Here is an 18935-nt window from a genome sequence, read left to right on the forward strand (position 1 = left end):
AACTTCTCAAATGGAATTTTATTGTTGGTAGTTTATGGAATTCCATCACATACCTGCAGGGCTGCAAAGGGTCAAAACCATAAAGTTAAGAGTATGGTAACACGCATTTTACAAATACTCTACAATTCGAGAGCCCCTTCCTCTCTCACTGCTACTTAAAGGGGGCGAGAACCGTTACCCAGACAACTATCTGGAAGGCTATGGCAGAAAGCTGCTTAAATCAACTCTCCCCCCCCTCCACAACGATGATGTAAATTTCCTAACTATTTATGTTCTAAGTTAGCCACTTAACATGCCGTTAATTTTTATTTTTTAATTATTTTTTAAACGCACCCTCTGAGCTGTGGCAGACGGGCCGTTTACCTCGCCAGGTAACACAGAACGAGAAAAGAAATAATACAAATAAAAAAAAAAAAAAGATTTCACAGGAGACAGGCAGTGATCGCCCAGTGTGCATTTTCCTCCTCATTCAATTGCTCGGTCCACTAGAATGTCCTGTCCCCATTCCCCCCCCCCACTGAGCCCGACTGTCCAATGAGTTTGTGGTGGGCGGCGTGGAGAATGAGTCCCTTTGGGCACGGCGAGGCAAACATGGGGGATGGTTGGAAACTAAAACGTCCAGATAGAAGACGGCGATAAGACAGGCATGACTGACACTTAACTCGGGTTGCCACTTCCTTGGATACGGGTTGGAAGTCTTTTGAGGTGGATGGCCAATGTCCTCCATTGTCATAAATATCCAACCTGCTCCCCCCCTCCCTCCCCCCTCCACATCGGCTGAATGTAGGTGGGGTTATATAATAGTGGGGTCAGGGTGGTGATTGGTGGGGTTGAAGCCGGTGTCCATACACACTACAGATCGGAGCAGGAGGAAGAAGAGGGAGTGTATGGAGATCGACTTTTCTTCATGGGCTTTTTAAAGAGCGGGGAGGTGACCGGGGGTCCGGGCTCAGGCGGTGTTCAGGAGGTCCTTTATGGCTTTCTGCTGCGTCTCGTTCAGCGTCGACACACACTGCGTCCATAGACCCGCCGACACCTGGAAGACACGCCGACGAGGTCACCCAAGACGGATCGATTCACTCCGTGTCCGCGGAAATTATTTGGTTTCTTAGCAGTTTACAATGGAAAGAATTCGCTCACCTGTACTTGACGGACGACGTTCGCCAGCCGCTTGCTGCACGCGTCTTCACTCTTGATCGATTCGTTCGCGACGCCGTCTGCGATGATGAGGAAGATTTTAGGCAGATTGGCGTTGTCTAGTCCGAGGACAATGGGGTTGTTGCTGCGGAGAAAAGATAGAAGGAACAATTAAAATAAAGCACCTTTTACAACATAAATGTTAAAATATACATTTGAGAGCCGCCCGACCTTTCGATGAGGTCACACAGGAAGTCAAACGTGTGGACGGCCTCTTCTTTGTCCTCGTTGAGCGGCAGCCAGCTGAGCCAATGGGGAAGGATCTCGTTGACGTTGACGCACTCGGGTCGAAACCTCATGACCTTTCCGACAGCGGAGATGCAGTTCTCGGTGGCGTTGACGTTCTCTTTGGCGCGCGAGTCCGCCGCCTGGATGACCCTCACCAGCAGGGGGATGGCCTCTGGTTGGAGAAGAAACAAACGCACCCGGTCAACTTAAAAAAGTGCCGCACCGCCGACGGGCAACGCGAGAGCGGAAGCGCGGCGCCGTACCCGTGCAGAATGGCCGGTAGGTCTCTCCTCCGTACTGCGCCATGACGCCGACGCCGTAGGCGGCCGCCTGCCGGACCTCGGAGCTCGTGTCGCACAGCGACTGCAGCATCGGCCGCAGGAAATACTCTGCGTATTTGAAGGAGGCGGGGCTGCAGTGTTCCACCACATCGTCAAAGATGCACAGACCCCACTGTCTGTCCGCCCACGGCCTGGTGGGACACTAAAGACCAGCACAGTTAGTTTCCGGTGGACTCTTCAATAAATATGTACCGATATAATATGACTGCAGACAGGAAGTACTCACTATTAGCTGGACGATGAGCTGCAGGAGCTGTTCGAACCAAGGCAGCACCTTTTCTTTGTAACTACTGAACACCGAGTGCAGGACGTCAGACACTTTGGTCAGGATGTACACGTCGTTCTCATCCTGCAGAAGACAAAGATAGGAGGAAACATGAGGGCTCACACTATTCTTTTCACAAGTTCATTTCTGATTTTGCGAGGTGAAAATGTTTACCTCGTCTTGTAATGATTCCTCCACCTCCTCGTCATAGTCTTCATCCTGTCTCTTGGCTGTGAAGAGCAAAGTGTTCGGTGAGCATGATACTTAACAGTTTGGTTTATGATATGGCTGGAATGAAGTCTCACTCTGTCTGAGCTCTTGGTTCTTAAAATGCTCCTCCAGTTTTCCTTTCAAGATGCCGCCCAGCTCCTCAAAATGCTCGTTGTTCAGGCAGCCGTCTCCCATCAGCTCGATGCACTTCAGAAAGAAAACAAAACGTGGGTCAGGTTCTCGAAAATGTATCCAAATGAAAAAAAAAAAAAAATCCCTCAACAAAGTTACCTTGGCAAAGGAGTGCATGATCTCCGACAGGACGTCCGAGTCTGGCTCGGTGCCGATGGCCTTGATGAGGGCGTCGCACATGAAGTGCCACATCTGGGTGAGGTACTCCGGTCCTCGAACCCGCGCGCACTCCAGCAGCAGGGGCATGGACTCAGCTGCTGCCACCCGCACGCGTGAGCCACAGTTAAGGAAACGCCATCGAGCCTCAAACCAGTCACACACACGCGCCACCATTTACAGCTCAAAAAAAGGTAAGAAGTGGAAAAGGATATCGTCATGGAAGTAAAACTTGAGCAGAGGAACCATCAGCTTCACCACCTGCTCCGTGTACTCCACAAAGCCCTCCTTCAGCTCTTTGGCATAGCACACCTGGAAAAACAGAGCGTCTCACGAACAGAACCGAAGCGGCAGCGATGACCTCAGCATCTCGATAAGAGACGAACAATGGATTTACAGCAACGCTACCATCCGCCTCAGGATCCAGACTACTCACCAGCATCTGGCACGCTGTGGCCTTCTCCTCCAGGCCCGCGGTCTTGATGCCGAAACTCTGCTGGTCTCCCAGGTTGACAAACTCCCAGCCGTCGTCCTCCGATATGTTCTCCATGTCTTGGGCTACGAGACGGAGACGGGCGTATTCAAACACGGCCACTGCTTTTGCATCGTCAAGGAGAAGCACTGAATATAGTTGGAAACCTGTACTTACTGTCGAGCAGGGCCACCTCGGGCTTAATGGAGGCGGTCTTCATCAGCGGGCCCATCACCACAGGCAGGTACTGCTGAAACTCCTTCCCCAGGATCTTGCACATCCTGGCCCACGCCGAGATCATGTACGAGATCTAAACCACAGCAAACGGGGAGACTATATTGCAGCGGTAATATCAAGAAAACCCGGATGGTTCAAAGCTCCGTTCAAGCCAACCCACCTGAGGATCGTCGTCCTCCAGGTCATTGAAGTCCGTCTGGGTTTTGAGGAGCAGCTGCATGACGGCGGAGGCGTCCGGCATGAACTGGGGGGGACGGAACAGAGAGGACGGACGTGAACATGGCGGCCATATTTCGTTTCCATTTGGCGGATGCTTTTCCCCCGGCTAGACGTACCTTCTCCTTGCCGACAGCCAGGCCGATGAGGCTGATGCACTCGATGGTCTTGCCGCGGAGCAGCCGCAGCTCCTTCTGCACGCCGTTCTCGACGATGTGTTTAAGCGAGGGCATGAACAGGTCGTAGTACGGCACAAACTTCTCCTCGGCCGTGTCCGCCACCGAGGCGATGGACGTCACCACCTGCTCCAGGACCAGTTTGGTGCCCTTCTGGATCAACTGGGAGGAGTGGAGGGGACACAGTTAAGACAACAAATGGGAAACTTGACACCGAGCCAGGTGTTTGGTAGCAGGAGCTGCGATCCTACCGATTCATCAACATAATAAAACACAAGCGAAGATGTATTTGTACCTCTTGCAGCTTGGCCACCATGATGACGTGGAGGTGCTGCACCAAGCTGTCCAGATAGGGGATCAGCAGCGATTTGGGACAGTCTTCTGTAAAGTTGATGAGGGCGGCGGCAGCATGCGCCTGCACCCGAGGGTTACTCTGGTCCTCCATGGTCTGAAGCAGGGCCGAGATCACCTAGAAGGGGGGTGGGCGCAGCATCAGTCTTCAGAGTCCACACACGTGAACCTCTGCTGCGTGAACCCTGCCCTATACGGACTACTCGTTACCTTGTCGTGGAATTTCTTCTGGAAGGTCGGGGCAAAGTCTGTGGCCATTTGTCCGATAGCGTTGCAGGCAGCATAGCGCACCCGTGGGTGCTGAGGAGGGGAAAAGGAAGCCAAACTCATTACCACCATATGAGAGGCACTGCTGCGTAATGTAAGTAACTAAATGAGAGTAAACTAACGTAAATAAATGTTAACCCATTACAACGTGTTCTCTAACCCCACTAGAAACAAAGGGAAGTACCATGAGGCCAGTCTACCATGTGCTGCGTCTTCGTATTAAACAATCAAGTGTCAAGTTGTTTCTTACAGCATCGGAGCAGAAGAGGAGCACAAAGCTGACGATCTCTTGGAGGATGGCCTCCATCTGCTGGTGGCAGCCCTCGCCGATGGCCGACAGCGCCATCAGCCCGGCGTGGCGGAACTTCCAGTCAGCTGGTGACAAACGCACTGGGTTGGTCTCATGTTCACGGCGAGCCGATTTAAAAGCTTCACTCGTGCGACAGTTTATAAATGGCTTCCATTAGCGGCCTAGACTTACGGTTCTGCAGCATCTGCATGATGTGCTGTTTGATCATGGGCAGGATGATCTTTCCCCCCAGACCACAGGCGATTCTGTCGAGAGCGCTCTCCCCAGCCACGGCATTACTGGTGGTGGGTGAGGAGCAAGAGATAAATCAGTCCACACGTTTTTAAACCTCTGAGTGCTTGGTCTTTGAGGGTCCCTTATGTCGGTGTTTTGGTGCCTCACCTGTCAAAGTCATCGTCCTCCAGCTCGTCAGCCATCGCCCACTCGTCATCCTCCTCGAGGTCCACCATCATAGCCAGCATCTGGGGAACTGAAGACACAGCACATACATATTACGACCGTCCAAACTATTTCCGCCAGATCCTTCGGGCGGACGACAGTTATTGGGGGGGGGGGGGACAGTTACGTTCTCCTCCTCACCGCTCTGAGCCACAATGGCCGTGTGTTTCCTCAGCATGGCTGCTGCAGTCTCGGATAAGGTGACGATGACCTCCAGCGCCAACTGCCTCTGCATGTTTGTCAGGTTGGTGTCGGCACACAGCTGAAGAGACACGGCGACACGTCGGTCACATGGGAGCTTACCGTCACTTCGGTCGGATGCAAACTTTCTACAGCGCTTCCTACGCGTTTGGGTGCTCTCTGACTCACCTTCAGACAGAGCTGCAGGGTGGCCTCGAGGTTGGGCCTCAGGTATTTGGGTGCCGTGTCTGCAATTTCCACCAAGGACTTGAGCACAGAGTCGTCTGACTGGTAGCACGAATCGTTCACAGCCTGATTGAAAACGGAATCTGCGGTGAGCGTTGCAAATACGTTCATTCGGCCGTGGCATTCTGCCTCAATCGGAGGGCGTAGCCTCCAGAAGTCGCAGACCTAGGCCTCTAAATCGGCATCATCTAATGGCATCTCACCTGCAGGAGCCCTGGCAGCAGGTCAGAGAAGTGCTTCAGCAGAGCCGAGTTGCTCTCGTTTGACAGAACGAAGGACGCCGCAGCGCGAGCCGCCAGGGTGCGAATCTGAAGGAGAATTCGGAATAAGTAAGAGTGTACCATCACACAAATCTGGATTTATTATTAACTGCCCTAAATCCCCTCAGTGAGCTCCTACATGTGGGTTTTCCTGGTCCTGCATGCACTGGACAAGCATGCGCTTGATAACCTCCATGTAATGCTGCTGCTGGTTGCCAAAGATCCCTGGGAAGTTCCTAAAGAGGATGAGACACGCAACTTTGAGCCACCAGTGCTCGTTTCTGAACAAATAATAAATGTATACATGTCCGAAAAAAAAAAAAAAAAGAGTTGTGGGATGAAGCGACCAGGCGCTCACCAGAATATGTGCAGGGCAGATTCTCGCAGGGTAACGCTGTCAGAGTTGACAGAGTCAAAGAGAAACTTGAGCACCTCTGGCCACTGGTTATTCCCATCATCATCTGGATGAAAGGCAGAAAGAAAGAAAAAAAAGTGTTAATATTCTATATTGTTGTCACAGTGAGAGGCTAAAAACTTCCACAGCTAACCAGCACATCGTTACCTATGAGGTTGCGGGTGAGCTCGGCTGCGATGTCGCAGACCTTCTTGCGGATGTTGGGCGAGGTCTCCTGCTGGATGCTGGTCAGCAGCTCGGTCTTGATGACCGTCTGCATCTCCAGGGTCAGGCCCGGGTAGATCTCCTCGAAGGACGAGGACAGCAGCCGCCGCAGCAGCACCGCCCCCATCTGTTTGACCTGAGCGGACAAAACGTGTCTGGGTTGGTTTTACTTGTAATCATTTTAACCTAATTTGATAAGACAGTTTATTTGACAGCTTTTTTCCCCATTATTTATTTTGGCAGTTTACAATCTCAGCTACACAACTACCAGATATGTACGTGGACATTTGGTGGAGTCAGGGGTCACTCTTAAAAAAAAAAACTAAACAGGAAACAAACACCTAGTGCCTGCTCCCATTTCAAGAATCTAAAAATATCAGCCTTGAGGTAAAGAAAGGGAGAGGGAGCATGAGAGCCCAAGCAGCTGGTGAAATCAAGAGTAAACATAACTGCCCAAATGCCAAAACCATGACTCATAACAAGCCTTAGTGTCGCGGCCAACACGTGGTGGCCGGAATACATTCGTGAATGTGGCACCGTTTTCAAAGCAGAGATATATAACAGTGACGTGGATTGGCTTTCCAATTATGACAGCGTGAATCGCATTTCGACCCAAAACGAGGCCAGCGGTGAAACGTGTTTCTGATTGGCTGGCAGGTGTCAAGACAAGCACCCGCTTCATTGACTCCTAAACATGCGCTGAACTGGATACGCACAAGCGACTGTTGTGTTGCAGCCGAAATCAGAAAAGTCACAGGTGTCAGTGTTGCGAGTACAAACCTCCTCTGCAGCAGACGCATCTCTGATGGCCTGCAGCAAGAATGTGACCTTGTTCTGGCCCAGGATGGTGTCATAGGTCTCCTGCGAAGAAAAGGAACGGTCAGTGGTAGGAGTGAGACGTGCCTCACAACAAAATGCACTTTCAGCCTCGTGAGTAATTGATCTGGATTGCGCCATGCTCACATTGTTGCTGGAACTCAACGCCGAAAAAGATACTTGAAGCTGCTTCACACCTTAATACCTCTTCACAGATGAGGTAACAACATGGGTGTGGTTATTCAAAAGCCTGACTAGGTGTTTACGGCGCCGATGGTAAAACAGGCCCACGGGCTTGTACTGCAATCAGGTTTATCCCGGAGGCCTTAAATTCTAGTCAGTGGTAAAAGAATAAACATGACACTCATGCAGGATATCAATTAAAAAAACAGGCCACTGGAAGACTTTTTTTTAACCAGCTACTAAGTTTACATCTGACTGCCAACTTCTTATTTGATAAAAAAAAAAAAACTTCTAGATTTGGACATGTTTCCAACTGGCAATGCTAAAAGTTAAACTAGCAAAGCAAGAACAAAAGCAGCCTTGAAGTGCCGATTGTAGTTGGGACACATGAGACCTTTTATGCATGCGCTAATGGTTAGCAATGAACTTTGTTTGCCCACAGCTGGAACGTATTCACAAGACAAAGACAAGACGGCGCATAGTTGCAATAGTGTGGGAGAAGAGAAACCAGATTACTGACCCAACACATTGAAACTGTAAACACACACAAACCAGCTGCTGGCGCCCCATCCTGACAAGATTTGTAATACTCTTGATTTCTTGGGCCCTAATGGCTCAACGTCATCATCTGCCTCACATGTCTAGCTTTTAGTAGCACTTAGCAGTCCTGAGCATACTCTAAACAGTCAACATGACTATTTAAGTACACATGGACAACGTGCCAGCTCCAATAAATATACTGAGCAGTAAAACTAGTCCACCAGCTACTGCTAAAGCTCAGGACTCTGGTGATACTCTACAAATGAAGACTGCATCATCTATTTAAAAAGTGGGGGCCGGATCTGCGTGCCTATAAATGTGTAGTAGCTGTAGTTATTCATATGTGGGTTTAAAGCCCTCAACAGATGGATCAATTCCTATTGTGTGTGCAAGACAGAAAGGGGGAGTTTTTATAAAAGGATGAATTCCGATGAGCTTAGTATCGCGGCAGACAGTCTGTGGTTTGATAAAAGAAAACCGCTGACTGCAAGCGAGGGATGAGCGTGATAAGATTCAACCACCTCATCAAAAGTGCTGGAGAGGTAAACTGGGGGCAACAATGCTTTGCAGCGACAAGGGGGGTCATCGTGGGGTGAGGGTGGGGGTGGGGGTGTGAATAGGCCAGCTAGACTCAGCCCAATCAAATCCAGCAGAGCACCTAATCCAGTGAGGGGGGGATGAGCCGAGCCTGAAACGGAGATGATTCAATCACACTGAACTGAACGAGGACGTGTTTTAAAAACAGTGGCGTTGAGTTGACTTCCGGGTGGCCATGGCACAATCAGTGCTAACATGAACTACTACTGCCCCCCCCCCCCGACACACACACACACACACACACACACACACACACACACACCACCCTTATAACTCCACACCGACCCGTATAACTCCATCTGTAACGCCACCATCACACTTCTAACGTGACACGTGTATCGGTATTTAACTCTTGAATCCCGTTGATATGTGAAGCACCCCCCCCCACACACACACACACACACCACCCTTATAACTCCACACCGACCCGTATAACTCCATCTGTAACGCCACCATCACACTTCTAACGTGACACGTGTATCGGTATTTAACTCTTGAATCCCGTTGATATGTGAAGCACCCCCCCCCACACACACACACACACTCTGGCCATCGCTAGCTCGCTAGCGCGTGAACCTAGCAGCTCCTTAGCTTCGTGCTAGCACTTCCTGTACTCTTCTGGCTTCGCAGTCAGCTGGACACTTTTGGCACGTGCCACTTAAAACCAACGGACCGCGTCGCTTCGGATCAAACCCACCGAGCGCCACACAAAACACGGGTCTCGCGACCGGGTTTTAAATCCGAAACTACGCAGCGCCGCAGTTAGCTTTAGCTGGGTAGAAACTCCAGTGTCGGCTTCACGTTGCACGTGGGCTACCGAGCCTGACGGGCGGGCTCACTGCGCGCGCGGCCAGGCTGGGTAGCTCGAGCGGTTAGCTTAACATTGATCGCGCTGGTTTATCGCAACCTCCATACTTGTCACTCATCAAATCCGCCACGCCTCGTTGTCTCACCTCCGCTTGCTTCCTGACGTTGTTGTCAGGGCTCATCAAGTTGCCCAGCAAGATGTAGAACTGCTGCTGCTGGTCCGCCATTGCAGTGAGATCCAAAAAGACCAGCCGGGTGGAGAAGCGGCGAAATGAGCCCGGCAGACCTAGCTTAGGTCACACAATGCTGCCCTCGTCCCATTGGCTCGCTGTATCAACTCTACTCGCCGCTCATTGGACGAGAGGACTGTGTCAAACGCACGCCATTGGCTCGCGCGGGCCACCTGCTCCGATTGGACGGAACCGTGAACGCGTCGATCCTGTTAGCTAATAATGAAATTAACAAAGCGCGCGGCATTACATAGAAACCGTTTATTGGTATTTTACAAGTCTATTAGCGGGATGGAAAGTAACTAAGTACATTTACTTAAGTACTGTTCAAGTACTTAACTTGAGTATTTCCATTGTATGCTACTTTAGACGTCTTCTTGACCACATTTCAGAGGGAAGTATTGTACTTTTTGCCTTTCTAGTCTTTCTAAACAAGCAATGCTACTTTAATGTTTAATACTTCTGTGGAGTACTTTACATTAAATTGGGTTTTAATTAAGGATTTGTAGCACTTTCACACTGGGAGTGGTAGGCCTACTTAAGCAAAGTAACGTTATCTGAATACTTCTTCCACAGTTTATGACTGAGCTAAAATTACTATACAATGGAAATTGTTGCCAGGAGTTTATACTAAGTATATATAATATACTAAATTAGTTAGATATATCACATTTGATTTATTAGATTATACTTTCTATACATATTATATCCCACAATGACCCAAAAACCCTGTCACAAATAAAACAGGATGTGGAAATGCAGAAGTTAAATTTAGCCTGACAGTAAAGTGCAATATAGTTAGTGATATTAACATATATGTAAAATGTGATATGACAAAGGATAAGTGGTAAGTATGAACTTTGAAATACTGGGATCTGGCTTTTTTAAAAGTGTTGAATGCATTTGTGGAACATGAGCCTTCACAGTAAAGATGTTTTCAAAAGAATCCGGACGAAAACAATTATTAATTGTTATTAATATTAATTAGTGTAAGAGCTTTATTTCTCGTTTCTTTCTTTTCAAATGATATTATCCTCCGAACTTACTTCTGATTGGGCTTTTCTTTCTGTAACCCTGTCAAAGCAAAAGGTGCATGTGACACACAATCATAAACTGTAAATTATACCTGCATGTTCCAGCACCTAATTGAATCCAATGGACTTATTATATTGCCCACATGATTAATATCATTCAAACATGTTGTCTTTACAGCTCAACCATGACACAGAAGGGGCAGGGCAACGTCCCAGTAGGTGGCAGCCAAGCTGCTTCCACAGATTTGATGCCATACATTTCTTACCCTCCAATAATCCCATCAAACTTCTGCCAATGAAATCAACAATATGTTTGCAGGTCAGTCTCTTGGTGGACTGAAGGAGGACTTCGGCACCAGGACGAGTTGAGTTGATGCTTTAAAAAAAAAAAATCTTATTTTCTTTATGGCAATCTTCATGAAAAAAAAAGTTACATTTATTTGGTGAATGCCCATGCATCAACGAGCACCGTTTATTATTCTAACATTGATGTCCATATTGTGTGATTTGTGAAAGAAACTCACGTCAGCGCCGTTAATCAGTATGAACATCACAATTCATATATTTAAGTGTCTTTGAGTATTATGAAAAGCGCTATATAAATTAAATGCATTATTATTATTATTATTATAATATCTAGGTCTACATCCCTGCAGGTTATTCCACGTTTGGTCCGCAGTCGGCTCTTGACAGCTCCCCTGCTGGTCGGAATTAAAGCTGTAACTTGCTGCCGTTGGCGGAGCCGCAGCTGCAGAGTCCAGACAGTCCGGATAGCGGAGCTGGACCCGGACCCGAACCCGGACCCTCTGCGTCTCTGAGACCTTCAGGAACCGCGCGAGGAATCGGAACTGGAAGGTAAGGTCGACTGGATTTCACGAGGAAAGCTTTTGAAAGATAGTAACCTACACTTCTTCTTTTTTATTTTGTAAATGTTGACCCCGAACTCTAGTCGGAAAGGGATTTGAACGCGTTTGAACTTAAAACACACGACACACATATAGTGTGTGTGTGCACGGCGTGCATTCACCAGTTATTGCTGCAGTCACGTGCACAATGCATGCACAATGCATGCACAATGCATGCACAATGCATGCACAATGCATGCTCTGGCACCAGACGGTGAAACAAAACACATTTAGTGTTTAAAATGTCTATCTATGACCTGACGGTGCAGTATGGAGGAACAATTAAACTCAAAGTAATTATGTTGCTTTGTGTATTAAAATGAAGAGGCTGGTTCAAGTACTTGTTATGAATATGCTTATATACAAACAAACATTAAACTGACCGATTTCTCTTCTAAATTGAGTTTGTGGAGGTGCATTAACTGTCAATCTCAGTTACTTTAGACAAACAAACATAGTTTATTCAAGATGTAAATAGACCTTTAATCTGAAATTCTGGGGTCATGAGATCTTTTTTTATCTTAAAGTGCAGATTACTTTTAATCCATCATGTTTATCTTTTTTTTTATTTTAGCTAAACTACTGTTAAAAAATGTATGCTGAAGATGAAACATGCATTCCGAAATGTAAATGATACCTTTTAACTAAATAGTTAGCGAGCGGTCATAAACTGACAAGTATCCACCATGTAGAACGTATACTATGTATTTATTGATAGTTTATGGTTAAATACACAACTTTACACTTTTGATGTTGTTTTTCCACCTCTCTTTAAACATAAAATAACAGCCTGAGCTGCTATGTCCTCATAAGGACTCACTGCCGCTAATCCATAACCCCCTAAATGGAAGTGGCATTAAATCATTAATCTGGACACCTAAACGTGTTACCCACAGACCTCCCCAGTTTCACATGAGGTCAGGCTGAAGTGGAAAGGCAGGGAAAGATGGACGAGGAGGGAAGGAGTGCAGAGGCTGATGGACGGGCCGCTCGGCTTTAAGGTTTTCTCCCCTCACACAGACCAGAATTCAGACTCTTCTCTTGGAAAACGTGGTAGAAAAGCAACAGCGAAACAACATTGGTGTTTGTGATTTTGCGTCTTGCGTTCGGGGACCTTCATAGGAGCTGACGTGGTAAAGGAGGGCACCCGCTAAGGGAATTAAACCAACAACCTTTCAATCACAAGTGACTGACTCACCGTTGGTCAAGAAACAGCTCACGTCCATACCTTTCTATTTCGACACAAGTGAATAATCAATGTAGGAAGTGTAATTGAGACAAGTCTGGACTTGATATCTCATAATTAGCATATTTCTTCATAACATTTCCCGTTGGCACATTTCCCAGAATTTTAAACTCTCAGTTTAACCTGAATGCATCATATTTTATTTCAGAGTGTGTGTGTGTGTGTGTGACTCCTATTAGCACAGTTTTATTGCTCGAGAACTTAGACCTCAGTGACTCATCGGCTGTATTAAATCAACACAGCCAGGTTTGTTTAAAACTGAAGGTTTGAAGCATTAAAAGTCAATATTTCTCCGCGACTCACGGACCTGTTTCACAGTGGAGCGCTATGTGCTGGACAAGGCCTCCATTGAGGGCTGTGACGTGGGGAGGGGGGCGGGGGGGGGTTCGGAGGCTGGTTTGGGGGGTTAAGAGTTGTTGGGTCACCGCCGTAGGCCTCCACTGCAGCTGGCCATGGATTAATTTTAATCTTTCGGGGTAATATGTTTTTAAAATTTAGCTTCATGGAGCGTTTTCTCATCAGTGTTGTTCGTACATTTTAATTTAGTTGTAAAAGCTCTAAAAAGAAACAACTGGGGCCTCATTATTGTTTTTTTGCCTTCAGCCCAAATGTTGGAGTAGTTAAAGCTGCATGAATCGATATATTTCTCATGAATAATAACAGGTCAAATTCCAATTATTGCTGCCCCCAAGTGGCTACAAAAATTAGTTAATGCAGGTTTAAGCTATTTGATTTTTAGGAGCTGCAGAAGTGAGACTCTTAATTTAAAAGTGTATTTTATATATTAAAAATGAATATTGCACAAGCCGTGCTAAGACACGTAGTGCCTTTTTAAAGCCTGCTGTAAGAACTGAGCAAAAAGCCATTTTCTAGGTTTCTGCTCGAAATATCATACCCAAACTAAAAAGGGTGTAGCTCTGCAACCACAAAGGCTATTTGAATAATGTTGGTGTTATAATAAAGGCAACACATGTGGGCTTCTGTTCAGATGTGTACATATTAGTATATATGTTACTGGTTAAGAGTAAATAAAGATGAAAGATAGCAAAAGTTGAATTTCCAGGTTCGCCTAGAAAAAAAAGCACTTTCAGGATGATTATCTCTTGGAAAGATGCACAGAAACAGAAAAGCACATCAGAGGTCATAGCTCACTATGTGACCAGTCTCTCTGAAAAGTTTGACTTTGAAAAAGTAAAGCAGAACAAAGTTAGAGAGGTTTTAGTACAGATAAATTAGGCGAAATGGGCATTTGGGCAATTTGAATTTTCTCATGTACCAAACCATATATTTCACTTTTATATTACTTATGGTGTTCAATACATCCAAATATAGTAGTCTTTGTTGATTAGAAGAAGAAAAATGTTTTTTTGTTTTTTTTAAATCCCAAAATAAGCAACATTTGTGACTGTAAGCGCTAAATCGATTCATGTTGCTGTGTTCTTTGGCTCATATCTCGGTGATACTTTGGTGCAGAAGGATTTAGAAAAGACATTTAGAATCTGTGTGGAGTCCTCTTGCTTTTTGCTATCTGGCTTTTTCTGATAGCACCGAGCTACGGGATACTAGTTCCGAGTGGGCTGACTCCTGACAAAATGATGATTATGATATTTTCATAATTCTTTCAGTTGGTGTTTGAGTTGTGTGGAAATTATTACAGATTATTGTAGCCCAAGTTCTCTTGTTTAATTTGATGTATAACATCAATATATTTGCTCATGTTTATGTCTAACTATGAAGTGTAAATCGGCCCCCAATTGGGAGCCATGGGGCTTAAAGGGCTGGTGTTTTGAGACTGAAATTTAAAGACAGCCAATCAGATTTGTGATTGGCTGTCTTTGTGCAAATGGTCCAAAAGAAATACCAGCTAATTGATTTTACCTCAATGTGCTCGCACCACAAATAACTCTGGCTTTTCAGAAGACGCTGGCACTGAGAGGCAATTAGAGGCGGCAGAATGTTCTCCAAAGCAGCTCCGATGCATCCAAACAAGGTGATCCAGAAGTCACAATCACATCCACTCGTTAGGCTGACGGCGTGCAGGGGGCCCTTCTCTTTTTGGGGCCCGGGCCCATCTTCCGCCGATCCCTAAGTTTTGGTTTTCGCTCCCTTTTCCCGCGTCTCGCCGGGCCGGTAATCACTCAGCCTCAGCAGTGACAGGAGGGCTGTAAAAACAGAGCCTGGAGGAGGTCATCCCGAAGTTTGCACTGGAACGAGCCATTTATCCTCTCGGGCGGGGGTGTGTGTGTGTGTGTGGGGGCGGGGGTGGTGAGACTTGAGGCGGAGAGAGATGAATGTCCCGCTCTGTAAAGGTCGGGGATGAGGCCGGGAAGTGTTGTTTTGTCTCTCGCGCTCCGCTGGGCACGCAAGAAGCTAAGCGATCCTGTCGTTTCTTCACTGGATATGATTTATGGGTGCCATTAATTTCTGAACGGGAGGTCAGCACCTTCTTCCTCCTTCGCCTCCTCAGATTGGCACTTCTGTAGCCGCGCCTATAACTCGGCAGGACACAAACACCTGTCATATTTCCTGCTTGTTGACACAGAAAGAGAGATATGTCCACACCAAGACGGTGGATTTGAAAACGTGACGTTTTAGATTGTTTGCTTATTCGTGACCTTGAATCCACAAAATGTATATGATAAAATAGTTTTATTGTCGCAGACTGAAACCGGTTACTCGTCTGTTGTCAATACGGATGTTCAGCTAACCCTGCAAGAAAAACTCTTCTTTTTCCTGGTGTTTATTTAACATAACAGGACATTTTGAATGAACCTCGAGGAGCCACGATCGTGAACATTTGGTCACCGATGGGTCACTTTGAATCAACTCCAGCAGTTAAACAGTGAGACTCTTTCTGCTGCCCGTCAGGTGACTCTGGAGGCCGGAACTTTGTTTACACAAACACAGTGTTTGTCTGAGCTAATTGCATTTGCTGTTGACTCTTGTCTCCTCATTCGTTTTTTGCACGCCGGTGACACCGCAGCTGCAGCTCGGCCGATTTTAAAACTGACCTCAGATCACTTCACGTACGCCGGTTTGAATGCCGGTAGTTTTTGAAGAAGTTAGCCAACAGGTTTTTTTTTTGGGGGGGGGGCTTCTGAGTGGCTTCTGATGACATACCCTGCGTTGACTACATGCACATCTCACGCAAAAGCTTATTTCTGCACGAAAAAACACACATAAATCCATTTAATCTATGATTAAAAAAGAAACACTAGAATGTTTGAAAGAGTGGGGGACACTACTTCTTTTAAATGTGTTCTTGCATCGACAAAAAACCCTTTTTAGTTACACGCCCTGCAAAGTATAAAAACCAAAAAAAATCATCTCCAAATGGCAAAGTCAAATGAAATACAACTGGGGGAGTTGCAGCACTTTTTTCATCACTTGGCCGGCTGTTTTTATTTCTTCTCTTTGGCCGTTCTGAATCCATTTCGATGTTCACGCCGTTGCTGATTACAACCCTAATCTTTCTTTCTTTTTGGATCCCCGGATCTCTCGACAATAACAATACGCACTCACACAGGGCAGACATCCCTTCTCTATTCAGGGTCTTAAGTTTGCTCTGCACAAACAGGAATGCTTCGCGCCCCCCCCCCTCCTCCTCCTCCTCCTCCTCCTCCCATCTCCCCATCACACACACCCCTTTACTCCCCCCCTCCACCGCCCTGCAAACACTCTGGCCAGCGTGCCACTGTGTGTCGATGTGTAACAAGTTCTCTCTCTCGTTTCTCTCCTCTCTCACCATGTGAAGGATTTGTCCGTCTGTGTTCAGTTTGGTGATGGTGAACCAGTAAGTTTATTTCCTTGTATTATATCTCCGTGTGCGGTGTTTATTCACTTCCATGTATATATATATATATTTCCCATGTGGAGGTCGGCTGTTTCAGTACAATTAGTTATTCTTTTGTGTCCTTTGTGTCTAAGTTGCCCACTTTTCTTCTTTTTTTTGTGGCTGGTTTTTCTGCCAGTTTGTCTTTTTTCCTCCTTGCAGGCTAATTTCTCCTTAAGTGATCTATACCATGACCCCCGACCTCTCCCCCCCCCCCCCCCCCCCCCCTTTCCATTCCCATCCCCAGCGTGCATCGCTCTGTCTCCGCCTGCAGAGACTCTATACATTTAGCACGGACAGACGTGCGTTATCGGGGGATAATGTGTAGCGTGGATATATCCTTTGTTCTGTCTGAGGCATGAGTGCTGTAATTGGCATCAGAATGGTTTTAGGAGAGAAAGGCAGGAGGGAGACAGAGGATAAATAGCCTCAGGCTGGATTCTGTATTTTCTTCATTTTACCATTTAATAAATAAGCAATTGGTTCTTTTTTTTTTTTTTTTTTTCAAGCAAGAGCCACGTGTTGCTCTGATTGTAACCCCTGGCAACGTTCTTGGGATACTGATGACTATTTTTGAACCAGAAGCAGCTCACCACCTGGCAATTTATATGTACAAATTTGAACTATTCTCTCCCTTTTTCCACCCCACGTAATTGCCCGGCGACTGGGCTGGAACCCCTCGTAGTTGATTAGATGACTAATAGGATCACAGATCTTTAATTGGTTGTTAATTTTTACAGTATACTTTATGGAGAGTGAGGAATGAGCCATGACGGGAAAATAATACAAGTCGTCATTATATTCTTTAGTCAGTAATAAGTCAGAGATTATATGAGATCCTTCTCCATGACAACACCCTCAATTAGATGCCACGTATTAATGTCGGTCACTTATTTGGTGTGATAGTTTTAGTTCAGCCTGCGTCTGCACATTTTCTGCCGGCCAGCAGAACGAAAGGCAGAATATCGACTTTAAAGGAATAATTAAAGAACTACTCGTCACACAGATAACAAAATCCAAACCTATAATTGTGTATTCTGCAGCTCAACATTAAAATCGCATGCACTTAAGCATAATTGCTTGCGTATAGTTTTCCTCCATTTAACCTCTCCTTGAGGGGGGGAGTGGGGGGTTGGCATGGGATGATTTAATGGTCTAAACCATTGTATAAACATCTAAATAAATCTTCTTCTTCTTCTTCTTCTTCTTCAATCCACATTCGTAAACCATACTTTAAAAGTGCATCCCGCCCCCTACAGTGTCGCAGGGTGGAGTCTGTTGTCTGAGAGTGTGTGTGTGTGTGTGTGTGTGTGTGTGAGAGAGAGAGAAGAATTAAAATGGATAACCACAAGTGCCGACATTCTTTTAATGAGTCAAATGTCTAATACTTCTACCCACAGACTCTTACTGTTTGCTCTCCTTTTAGCTCTGTTTTGGTCTCCGCCAGCTCCCAAAGGGGGAAATGCACGACGACCACGACGTCAGAAACGGTCGAGCAGACCTTTTGCTTTTCTAAAGAAAAAGACCACTTGACAGCGGAGCGTTCTTTTTTTTTTTTTTTTTCAGAGAACGCAGAAGCTCTCTCTCTATATATGCATTCGGCGATGCGTGTCTTTTTTTTTTTTTTTCTTTTTCTCCCAGAAAGCAAAAGCAATTGAGTTGATGATGAGAGCGCAGAGGGAGACGGGAGATAAGCGAGAGGCGAGATAGGAAGAGAGGGATCAGTGCAGCTGTGTGCCTCTTTAGGATTCCTGCTCTCCACCTCCTCTAGCCGGGGCCAAACCGGCATCGTTAGGTTTGGCAAATTACCCGAGCGGCCATTGTGGCGCAGCCATGGCACGTTAGTGTGTCTTTTTAACTGTGGCTAAACTCAGTCTATTCACTTGTAAAAGAGAGCGCCCATTGGCAGATAGTTGGCAGGCTGCACAGAGAGGCCATTCACCCCGGTAGGAAGGAGCTGAGAACAGTGCCTCGGAAATGGTCCTCTCTGAATATTTTGATGGAGAGAGACTTTGGATGCCCTCTCCGTGGCCGCTTGCTCCGACCGACCTGACTTCACTGGTCATTAATATCACCGTTTTTTAAAATACGATGCTGCTGTGTGTCACACGGAGACACGTTTAGCTGCTTTCGGTCGCAGCTTGTTGTTGTGTGAGCCCCTCTTCATTGAAGGAGGAATTTGGAGTTTGGAGCAGGTTCCTCGGTGTGTGTGTGTGTGTGTGTGAGGGGGGGTTTGGGGGTTCACTGTTTCTTTTAATGGCATTTGGGTGAAGTCCAAACAAGAGAGTTGAGACAAGAGGCTGATGTACAAAGGTCAAATGCTGGACTCGCTCCTTTTGGTTTCTGATGCCGTGGGGGAACAAATTGCGAGGCGTCTGAATGAG

At 46.5% G+C, this 18935-nt stretch overlaps 2 protein-coding genes across 2 annotated transcripts in view; one reads left to right on the forward strand and one right to left on the reverse strand.

The window, feature by feature from the left end:
- Positions 1 to 9736, reverse strand: kpnb3 (karyopherin (importin) beta 3). The gene is made up of 26 exons (XM_034546659.1): positions 9451 to 9736; positions 7142 to 7222; positions 6305 to 6497; positions 6101 to 6203; positions 5882 to 5978; positions 5686 to 5790; positions 5426 to 5548; positions 5198 to 5318; positions 5000 to 5087; positions 4790 to 4896; positions 4559 to 4683; positions 4252 to 4341; positions 3986 to 4159; positions 3634 to 3852; positions 3459 to 3542; positions 3239 to 3371; positions 3026 to 3147; positions 2805 to 2901; positions 2533 to 2705; positions 2337 to 2448; positions 2206 to 2261; positions 1993 to 2115; positions 1689 to 1908; positions 1369 to 1597; positions 1141 to 1282; positions 1 to 1036 (listed from the first exon to the last, which is right to left on the reverse strand). The coding sequence occupies exons 1-26, from the start codon at positions 9529 to 9531 to the stop codon at positions 950 to 952; spliced, it is 3285 nt and encodes a 1094-aa protein (XP_034402550.1). The 5' UTR covers positions 9532 to 9736; the 3' UTR covers positions 1 to 949.
- Positions 9581 to 18935, forward strand: part of LOC117740315 (semaphorin-5B-like) — a 24083-nt gene continuing 14728 nt past the window's right edge. The window contains exons 1-3 of the mRNA XM_034546647.1: positions 9581 to 10783; positions 10888 to 10932; positions 11225 to 11423. The gene's annotated coding sequence lies outside the window, so the exon portion shown is untranslated. The remainder of the gene's footprint in view (positions 10784 to 10887; positions 10933 to 11224; positions 11424 to 18935) is intronic.

Source organism: Cyclopterus lumpus, chromosome 2 (genome assembly GCF_009769545.1).
Source record: "Cyclopterus lumpus isolate fCycLum1 chromosome 2, fCycLum1.pri, whole genome shotgun sequence".
NCBI classification, from domain to species: Eukaryota; Metazoa; Chordata; class Actinopteri; order Perciformes; family Cyclopteridae; genus Cyclopterus; species Cyclopterus lumpus.